We start from the raw sequence: 10811 nt of genomic DNA on the forward strand, positions 1-10811 counted from the left end.
CATTGGGTTTGCCCATCCTCGATGCCGCGCATCCCCTGCCTGCCCTCGCGCATCGGACTGAGCACAGAACCATTTATTGGCAGCATCTTAAAAAAATATATATATATCTCATCGATTTCCAAGAGGTTCTCGTCACAATCAGTAGTGGCAGCAGAAACAGCAGCAAAATTGAATTCAAGTCCAGGTATCCCAAAAAGCCCCCCTTGCTCTGCACGCGTCCGGCCGTGACGTGCTGGGTGAGTCCTGTCCCCGCCTCGAATGCCACCACCCCAGGGCTGTCCCCAAGGGGACAATGACACCTGCGGTGTCTTACAGCTCCTGCTGGTGCAGCAGCGCTGGCTGGCATGTGGTAACTTGATATTTCTCTTTTTTTTTTTGCTGGTTGAGCTCATTTTTGAGATGAAGCGATGCCAAGGGCTGGAAAAGCCCTTTGTGCCCTCGTCCTCCAGCCTGCACGGGGCATCCCCTGCCCCTGTCCTGCCGGCATTGCATGGGTTAGGCAGGGAAATGTTAAAAAAAAATTAAAGAAATGAAAAATAAATTTTAAAATTTGTTTTTTCTCTACAGTTCAATGTGGGGAGTGCCCCCAGCCTGGGGGCACTTGGCTGCTGAACCTGGAGGGGGGAACATGGAGGTGGCTCGGGGGCTGCAGTGGCAGCCGTGCCGGCTGGGAGAAGGGCAGCGACCAGCCCCGCGCTACCCTGCAAAGTCACCCAAAAGCAGCCAAAAATCACCTGGAAGGACAGTGCAACTAGCAGAACAACATTGCCAGCTGCTAAGCCAAGCAGGAGGCGGCGGCGCAGCCCCCCCAGCCCCAAAAAGAGGTGCGAGAGGGAACTGTGGGTTTTTTGACACCCTGAGCCGAGCGAGCCGCCGTCCCCGGGTCCCTGAGCTTTCTCTTGCACCCAAACTCTCCCCAGCTAAAGCGAGACTGCAGCCTCCCTCCAGAGGCAATTACGCACGCTGCCGTCCATGCAAAGCTGCAGAGGCTCTTCAATCTTTAAGTGGGCATCTGAAAGTTTAGGGGAAAAAAAAAAAAAAAGGGAAAATCAATGGATCTGGAGGGGTTTTTCCCCCCTAAGCATCTCGTCTGCAGACAAGGCAGCAAGGGAAAGTTTGGCTGCAGTGGAGCAGCACTGGGATCAGCCCGCTGCCACCCAGGAGCTGCAGGTCAGAAGAGGAGGATCTGCTTCGAGGACGTGAAAGGCTTCATGGCTGCCTCCAGCGCTGCCTTGTAGTCCTGGAGCGGGACCTCGGTGCAGGCCGGCGCGGTGAGCTGCCCGCTGCGGATGAGCTGGCACAAGGCGTCCATCATGCCGGCCAGGCTCTCCTGGTCTGCAAGGGAAGGAGGGAGCTCTCACCGCCGCGCGTCCCGCGCATGCACCGTGCCAGAGCCGCTGACCGTCCCCGGGCAAACACCCGCCGGAAGCCGTACAGGGTCCCGGGGACGCCGGGGTGCGATGTGCTCCCAGCTCGGGCATGCGGGATGGGGCAAGAGCCCCCGGCATGGTGGCACGCCGCAGTCCCTGCCTGAGCCACACTGCCCAGCGCCTGCTTTTCAGCCATGCTGAGGACTATCAGCACTCATGACACTAGTAAGAACAAAGAGGACAGCACCGGCCTGGTGGTTTGGCACCCGTTCCCGTGCCGAGCCGCCGCACCGGTGCTGTCCCTCAGCACCCACGCGGCTCACCTTGTGCGTGGTCCTTCCTCCACTGGGTCATCCAGAAGCCGCGGAGCCGCACGTCCCGGAAGATGAACGCGCTCTGCGGAGAGAGGGAGCCGCGTGCCCGAGTGAGACCCGTGTGTCCCCTCCCAGTGTGACGGCGGTGGAAAGTGGCGACGAGGCTCTTTGTCCCTTCGTTAGCGCTCTCATTTGTGAGTCAGGGCACAGCGGGACGCGGAGATGCGACTCCGAGGCGTGGAGTCAGGGGGGGTTTGACGCTTGGCGTCTGTGGGGCCATTTCCCCGCTGGGATTTCACAGCGGCCCAAATCCTCCATAAATAAAGTCAAGAGACTTGTGCTGGGATGCAAAGCAGCTCATCCCGTAACGGACCCCATCGGTTACAAAAAGAGAAGGTTGGAGGCTCTGAATTTGACATCCAAGCAGCTGACCGCGGCAGAAGATGAACCCTCTCGCTGCAGGCAGGCGAGAGCCGAGCTCCCGCGGTGCCAAGGGGACGGGGACATCAGCAGTGGGGCACAGGGGACATGCCCCGAGGGAAATTGAGAGCATCTCCAGTACTCACCACAGGCACCATCACGGGCTGCTTTGCCATCCCCCCGTAGGTGACCATGGTCCCTTTGGGTCTGGAAGAGGAAGGACTATTCAGTTACCGGTCCCCAACGTGCAGCTTTGACCTCGCAACCTCTCCCTCCGCCATACCCAAACCCTCTGCCACACCGTTCTTGCACTGAAGTTCCCTCAGTTACCCCTCAGACTCCGCTTTCCAGAGCTCCCCTCCCGCTCCCACGCACATTAGGTGAATTGGCAGCTAAATACACCAGTAATACCTGGCCAGGACCTGGGGGACCTTCATAACTGCACCTCAGCTGCCTCCAGCCACCGGCAGCGTTTGGGACATGCTGTGATGATGGGTTAACTTCAAATCACTGCTGTTTTCCAAAAACACTTCTCCACTCACCTCCCCTCACCAACATCAGCTAACAACATCTCCGGCCACCTCTTCTGCCTGGGGGGCTCTGGAGCAGGACCCCCCCAGCACCGGCTGCTGTCCCCAAGCCCGTGCCCAAGCCACCACCCAGCCAAACTTACTGCAGGTGCCGCAGCATCTCCGTAGTGCTTTTGCCTCCAACACAGTTCAGGGCGAGCCGGGGCTTCGGGATGCTCTGCAAGAGTTTATTAAGAAGGTTCCCAAATTTTAGGGCTCCTTTCGAGCATGGGAGCGTGGTTCTTGAGGGAGCAACTGCCTTAACCTCAACGTTTACCTGGGGGCGGTTAAGAGTCATAGAGCTAAAAGCTATCATCTGGCCCTCGCGGTGGCATCAGAAGCCCTCAACTTCTGGGGCTAAATCCTCATCTAGAGAGAGATTCGTCCTTCCCACCATCCCTGCACCCTTCCCCGCAGCGCTGAACCGCAGGGACAGCCCCGGACGGTCTCTCCAGCGGGATCAGCATTGAGGTACCTTAAATACATCTTTCATCTCCGGCTTCCTCAGCATCTCCTCCGTGACGACGTGGTCTGCGCCCAGGGCCTTCAGCCTCTCCACCAGCTTTGGGAGATCGGGTCTGGGGGAGGAAAAACCAAAAAACAAAGGACTTGATGGGCCAGAACACAAAGTGTCACCTTCTCCTCCCTCCTGCTCAGACGTAGCTTGGGGACAAGAGGGCAGAGGCTGGAGGACACCTTGGAGGAGCAAAGAAAGAGGAGAAAACGCTGGGTTGGATGGGCAGGATGACCAGATGCAGCTCCCAAACTTGCCCGACCTCCCGCCAACCTCCAGCCCAGGCCCAGGGCAGCTCCGGCCCCGCAGGAGACCTTCTCCTCTCCCAGGGGACCCACCTCTCCCTCACCACGTTGATGGTCTTGACGCCGGAGGCTTTGGCGATCTGGATAACAGCCTGGCCCACGCCGCTGTTGGCGGCGTTCTGGATGACGGAGTCACCTGGATATAAATTAATCCACATTTTCATTGCAGAAGCGACCGGTAAATCCACCCAGATTTCCTTCCGCCCGGCAGAGCCGTACCTGGCGCCAGGGTCTCGAAGTCGGCCAGCATGCGGTACGCCGTGCAGGGGTTGACGCTCAGGGTGGCGGCGCACAGCACCGGGATGTCGCTGGGCACCTTCATTAGCGTCTCCTCGGGGAACACCCCCTGCGTCCGCCACGTCCCTGGGGTACCGGCAGCATCGCAGGCAGCGCAGAAGGTGGGCAAGGAAAGGAAAACGTTAAGAGACCTCAACTCACGCCACAGCCTTAACGCCGGTTGCTGCAGCATCGCCACGCCGTGCATCGTCTAAATCCTGGAGAGTGAGTTATGAAACGTTTTCCTGTATGGGTACGGCCAAAATATTGTGAGAGGCAGAGGATGGAGCCCCCGCTGCCCACCCAGATTTATCACCCAGCAGAGTCTAATCACTTCCCAGAGGGATAATGGGACCGGGGTCCCTGGGCACAGGGAGTGTGTGCAAAGCTAATGGAAATACTCCCCATCCTATGGACGAGCCCATAGATTCAGAGCCAATTCAGTTAGAGGTACTCCCTCTATCTTTATATCCGATTTAACCCCCTAACACCCATTTACTTTCTTTTTTAATGGTTAAAAATATCACATTTGAATCTTAACTAGATAGCTTTCCTTCTCCCATTAAGCGAAAAAGCCTTTTAAGAAGAAATAGGCAAGGAACAAGCTGTTACGCTAAACCAGAACCGACAATTTTTCTGGCCATTGGCGTTTTGGAGGAGCACAAGAGACATTTATTGGAAAATAAATTCCCATGCTTTCCCATCAGAGCACTATTAAGGAGAAAACTGTAATGAGATGTAACCATGACCTTGCACAGGTTAAATACTTTATCCCGGGTCTTTAAAGAAGCTCTAAGCAGACGTGACAAAACACGGTTGTTTCCAGAGAAGCGCAGATTGCTGCCGCGCTTTATAAGGGCGCAGAAGCCCCATAAAGGGTCTATGCTATAGAAAAGTAGATTATTTCTAAATTCAAGCTTAGCATAAGCAATGGCATCGCTACCGCTCCTCTTGCGAGCGCTCCGGGTTTTTGCATTGCAGGTGTGCCCTTCCCTGGGGACCCCCATCCTTCCCCGGGGATCCCCTGCATCTGCAGAGGACCAGCAGCATCACTCACTGTGGCTGGGGATCAGGTATGGAGCTTGCTTTAAAAAAACAAAAAGATACATTAAAAGTAAAAATACATAGCAGAAAGAATGAAACTTAAAGCTATAAACAGGTAAGAGATGAAGATGCCTTTGTGCAGCTCCAGCCGTTATCCCGATGCTTCTAGTCTGAGACAATCCAGCCCCTTATATTCATGATTAGGCTAATACGGCACTAAAGGGGTTCCAACCGCTGCTTCCCTCGCCCGGCACATTCTCTAATGGAGCTTTTTTTTTCCGTTTTGAGTCTTATCCGATTAGATGTAATTGCTGTGAGCGGGAAAGGCACATGGCTCTACCCACACCCAGCAAAGACAGTGCTTTGGAGAGCAGCGGTTTTGCTCCGGGACCCCCAAAATCCCCACGCCAGCTCCCCAAGCATCGGTTCGCACGAGAGCATGACCGCGGGTTTGCTCTCCGTGCAGGCTTGGGCAGCTCCCAGCGGGCTCAAGCATCCCAAAAATCCCCTGAGAAGAAGCTTTACAGGTGGGGGGATGCAGAGGAGGACCTTGCCGGTGAGCGGTGCCGTGGCTCCCGGTACCGAGGATGCCGGGGTACACACTCACCGAGTCCGGCACCGGCCGGGACGACCCAGTCGCCGGGTTTCAGAGCCGCCACGCGTCGCCCGACCTCCACCACTTCCCCGACGCCTTCGTTCCCTCCCACGGCCGGCAGCGGGGACAGGATGGCGTAGGTCCCTGCCGGGAAGCCGGAGGTGAGCTGCGGAGCCCGTCATACCCCAGACCTCCCCAGCCCAGGAGCCACCTCCAAACCCTCCGAGACATCCCACCAGGAGCATCTCAAGGAGAATTAATATGCAAAAAAGATGCAGCTGGCACAATACCTTGGATCATATTGATGTCAGCGGGATTGATGGGGGCTGCCAACATCTTGACGTGGACATCGGAGTCCCCCAGCTCAGCCACCTCGATGTCCTTTAGTCTGAACAGGGAGACGCAAAGGAAAAGTGCATTAATATAGGCTGGGCTGATGTCTTCTGCACCTTGGTTTAAGCTGGAAAGAGATGCCCATATCACAGATGCAACGCATTAGACTTAAAATAAACAGCGCCGTATTCCCTAGCTCACCTACACTGCTGTAGCCTGGTCCCCTCCAGCAAAGAAACCCAACGTCCAACTTGGATGACCCCATCGAGACCCCTCTGTCCCCAGGGAAGAGCAGGTAGCGATGCCTGTATCCGCCCCTAAACCTCACACCCTTAGCCGGGGTTAGGAACAAACCCTAAATACTCCTCGCACAGAAAAAAGCCCCTCCAGGAGGGACGCGACGTCTTGCTACAAGGCTGTTTGAAATGCGGTGAAGATGCCAAGGGAAGAGCGGGGCTGGCTAATTTAGCTCATCTCCCTCCCGCAAACCATCCTCCCGGCGTGCACGGCCCCGGGGGATTTGCAATATAAAACTTTTGGGATCCCTCCGGTCTTGCAAGGGGAAGGAAAAGCTCCTCCAGAAAATACAGCAGCACCACGCCACAAACCAAGGGGAAAGAGGAACCGGGGGCTCGATGACTGCCTGACCCATCTCCCAGCCAGGGCAAACCCATCCAGCCATGCCCATTTGCAAGACGAAGGCAATTTTAACTACATTTAAACAAGTTGGGGGCTCTGCAAAGGCTGCCAATTTTAAAAGCGGTTATTTTCTGCCGTTACACGCCGCTAAACACGGGTCATTAGGAACAATACGCTGAATTTCTTTCCGTGGCCTGGGCTGTGCTGGCAAAGGGCTTTCCCCTCTCCCTCCTCCAAGCTGCCCGGCTGATTTGGGGATGACTTCAGGGTTTGAATCAAAAAGCACCGCGCGTGCGTCAGAAGGCTTTTAGCACACGGGAATCTGCATCGCCGGCCGCAGCTCCGGTTCTAGGTCCCGGTCATGCCCCAGTACTGGTTTCGGGTGAGGGCATCAGGCTCCAGCTCTTGCTTTCAGCAGCAGCCACCCAAACAGAAAGCCCACAGCCTGCGCCCTCGCTGAGCACCCTCGCTGAGCACCCTCGCTGAGCACCCTCGCTATACGGGAGCATCCCCAAGCACAGAAACCCTCCGTCTGCATCATGCAAATCCCCCTCCGCCATCACCCCGGCTGTCCCGTCCCCGCACAGCCATCTCAGGAGCAGGTCTCTGGCTTTTGCTAGTATTTTCCTCTCCTAATTAGCAATTAATTAGGACGATGAGACATGAGGGAGGCTCCCAGGAGGGTCCTAAAACCTCACTTGGAGAACCTGGCATCTGCAAGGTGCAGGATACGGCTCTGCAGCCGCTGGGTATGACCGAGAGTCCTGACTTCTGTGGGTTTTGCTCTAAACCATGTGTTTTTGGCAAGGTTCTGACTTAGGAAGCCGGGCGCGTGTCTGGCATCCAGGCAGGAGGCAGCAGCGGCTGCTGGGCGAACCACCCCAGAATTAGCAGGATGAAGTTAGTTCCTTGCAAAGCCGCTTCAAACCGAACCGCGAGGCTTCGGCAAGAAAACACGGCGACTCCATCCTGTCGCAGGGTTTAAAAAAAACCGAAAAGTAAAATAGAAATCAGTATTACAAGATGCAGGGACCCATTCGGAGGCGTTGCTGGTGACGGGCGCCTGCGCCTCCAGCTCCCCGGCCCCCAGCAATGCCGTCTCCATATATCTTTCTGCCTTGTTACGTTGCAAATGAAATCATTTGGGGTTTTGCCACGCTCTGCATGTCCGACTAATTGAAATCCCTTCCTTTTTCTTAAATAAGGTTAAATATTGAGGTTAAAGTTAATACCACGCAGCACCTCCGCACAGCATCAGCCCTGTGCCAGCACCTTGGGCATGAAGCCGCTGCTCAGTTTTCCATCCCATCAAAAAAATCAGATTTATATTAGACAGACGGACGGATTTTTGATGGAGGCTGCTAAAAGCCAACGACCCAACAAAATCCCACGTCACCAAGCGAAGTAAAGCTCACTAATCTTAACAAATTCAGCAGGTTGCGTAAAAAAGCTGCTATTTCAGTTGGCCGGGGGTTTTACGGCTCGTCCTGCCCCGCTTTAGCGTTACGGGAACTTGGATATTTTCAGAAATTTGCAAAAAAAGAGAAGTCATGAAGCATAAAACCGGCCTTGCACAAGCAGTGGGGTGAGAGCAGCAAATCTCAGGAGCCGTCAGTGGTGAGAAGCACCGTTGCACAATTAAACGGTCATAAGGAAAAGCAATCATCCATCCCCAAAAAAATCCCCGGGGGTTCGGTGCCTGCATGCACCCGGATAACGTATCGGCACCTCCTGCATTTCTAGGGGTGCCCTGAGCCGGTTCAAGCGGGGCAGCAAGTCCTCGAGGTTTCCTTGCGTGAAAAAAAAAAGACATAAAATCCACCAAAATGTGACTGTCCCTTTGCAAAGCTCTTTGGCCGTTTCAGAAAGAAAATCCCGGGCTGCCGCCGAGCGCCGGCCGCTGTCCCCAAAAAACGCTCGTGACGCTGATGGGCGCGACGCCGGCTTGGGCCCCTATTTGGGACCCGAAAGAGACACCCCATCAACGTGATGCGACCAAGGACGAAGCCGGGGCGCAGCGATGCTGGGGGCTCAGACCGCCCCGTCTCACCCCAAAGTGAGCAGGAACGGGTTCCCTGGGGAAAAACACGTGGGTTTAGGGCAAATTGAAGGAGCGGCAGTGGGGGACAGGGAGGTAACTCCCCCCCAGCGAGACCTCGGCACGCAGCGGGGTGTGGGGAATGGGGGCACCCCCAGGGTCCCCCTCTGTGCTCGGGACCCTCCGAGCACCCTTGGCACTGCCCCGGGGGGCCCGCAGGGAGCTGCACCCATCCCCACCCCACTGCCCCTGTGGTGGGCAACCCCCGAGCCCCCCTGCAGTGCACCCCCAAAGCAGCCTGCCAGCACCCCCAGACCCCCATCCCTCACTGCACCCCTGTGCCCCCCACCCCAGCCTTGCCCCTACACCCGCACCCCCCACCCTCCCTGCAATGCCCCCCCAGCTTCGCCCCCCCATTCCTGCCCCCCTACTGCAATGCACCCCAGTATAGCCCCCCCCCCCATGCCTGCACCCCCTCCAATGCACCCCCAGCCTCGGCCCCCCCTTACTGCACGACGGCCGAGGGCTCTCCGTGCCGCTCATAGAGCAGCCCCCGCGGGGGGGGCCGCGCCGCGGCCGAGCGCGCCCGCGCGGGGGGGTTCCGCGCCCCGCGCAGCACCCGCGCTGCCGCCCGGTGCATTGCGGCTCGGCTCGGCTCGGCTCGGCCCGGCTCGGCCCGGCTCGGCTCGGCTCGGCTCGGCCCGGCTCGGCTCCGTTCGGCTCGGCTCGGCTCGGCTCGGCTCGGCTCGGCCCGGCTCGGCTCCGTTCGGCTCGGCTCGGCTCGGCCCGGCTCGGCTCGGCTCGGCTCGTCCCGTCACTACTCGGTTGAGCCCGGCGCGGCCACCAGCAGCGTCACGAGGACAGCCCCGCCCCCTCCGGGTCGGCCCCGCCTCCCGCCCGCCTTAAGGCGGCTCAGCCACCCCTGCGATGAGCTGGCGGGGTCTCTGCGGGGGCAGCCCTGGGGGGGGCCCCCGGGGTTACCGGGGCCGGAGTTCTGCTTTGGGGCTGCTTTATCCCAAAACGCTCGTGAAAATATTACACGTGCCGGTGTCAGCACGGCGAAGGCAGTGCCAGCTCCCTGTGCCGAGCCCTTGCAGCCCAGAGGCCTCGGCGATGGGCGCCGGAGCATCCCGTGGGCCGGGGCGGCGGGGTTCTGCAGGGCGGTTTGGATCTTGCTGCACGTGATGAGACATTTTGGGGAGAACAGCCCCTTTTCTCTGGTTTATTAACGGGGGGCTGCCAGCCACCCTGGGAGGGACGTGTGTGCTCGCTGTAGGCAGGGACATCTGCACGGCACATGTTCGTCAGATGATAGTTTAAAACAACAGATGCCTGACACGAGTGGTGAGAAACAAATTCCTAATAGTAATTTAATTCAATGTTTTGTATAATTATCTTGAAGGAAAGGTCTCATTTATTCCGCCAATTAAAACTGATTAGAGCGGAGGGGGAAAAGGGAAGCGAAGATGCCTGCCTCACGGATCGACCCGCCGCAGCAGAACGAACACCGGATTTTAAAAGTAATTTCTTCTTTCGTGTAGAGATTGGACTTCTCCGCCGGGGTGGCAGGAGCAGCTCAATAAATCCCGCTTTGCCCATCACGCTCCGCTTCTATGTGCAATTAGCGGCTTCCTTCGTTAACGCCACCCCTCCCCTCGCCAGCCCGGGGGTCCCAGAGCACCCGGAGGACGCGGCGTGGGTGAGCACCCCGTGGCGTGGCTGAGCACCCCGCGGCGGGGACGGCGGTGCTGTCCTGGGGCGGCTTGGGAGCCCCGACGGGAGCCTGCGGCCAGATCCTGCACCTCCTGGGGACCCTGCGATCTGCGGGTTTGGGGGGTCAGGCCTCCCGCCCTGCCTTACGCCGTTGGGTTTCGATGGCCGCCAGCATCACCCCCAAAGCCGGCCGCTTTCCCTTCCCGCTCCCCCAGTCCCGTTCTCAAGCACCCGGTATTTTTTTTTATGGGAATTTTATTCCTGTAAAATCGCCTTGCAATCAGACGATATCCCCGGGGGACGTCACTGGGCTCATGCCCAGCGGATCTCCGGCCAGCAGACTGTCCCTCGCCTGCGCTCTCCCCAAACTGTCCCCGTCCCGGGGACACGGCGCGCGCAGACCCGGGTGGGCACCCGAAAGGAGCCGGGGTGCTGCAGGGGAGGGTCCCTCCAGGCTCAGAAGAGCCATCCCTGGCGCCACGGTGATCTTAAATAAAAGGTCATAATCAGCTTGCTTGTTATTTCACATTATTTTTTTAAGAAAAAAGGAAAACAATGTTTTTTTGGGGCATGAATTCACCGGAGTGGAAGGTTCAAAGTGAAGGAAAAGTCCAGCTTTGGAAAAAAATCCTCTTCAAAGGTGCTGATGAGGATTCTTCTGCCTCCCTGCTCTTCTGGGGT

The 10811-nt window shown here is 57.5% G+C and overlaps 1 protein-coding gene across 1 annotated transcript; it reads right to left on the bottom strand.

Moving 5' to 3' along the window:
- Positions 1-565: 565 nt before the first annotated feature.
- Positions 566-8965, bottom strand: MECR (mitochondrial trans-2-enoyl-CoA reductase). The gene is made up of 10 exons (XM_059830834.1): positions 8927-8965; positions 5698-5795; positions 5420-5551; positions 3712-3855; positions 3526-3628; positions 3149-3251; positions 2778-2851; positions 2251-2311; positions 1694-1766; positions 566-1335 (listed from the first exon to the last, which is right to left on the bottom strand). Exons 2-10 carry the CDS (start codon positions 5741-5743, stop codon positions 1172-1174), a joined length of 900 nt encoding a protein of 299 aa, XP_059686817.1. The 5' UTR covers positions 5744-5795; positions 8927-8965; the 3' UTR covers positions 566-1171.
- Between the last annotated feature and the right edge of the window lie 1846 nt (positions 8966-10811).

This window comes from Gavia stellata, chromosome 29 (assembly GCF_030936135.1).
Source record: "Gavia stellata isolate bGavSte3 chromosome 29, bGavSte3.hap2, whole genome shotgun sequence".
Lineage (NCBI taxonomy): Eukaryota > Metazoa > Chordata > Aves > Gaviiformes > Gaviidae > Gavia > Gavia stellata.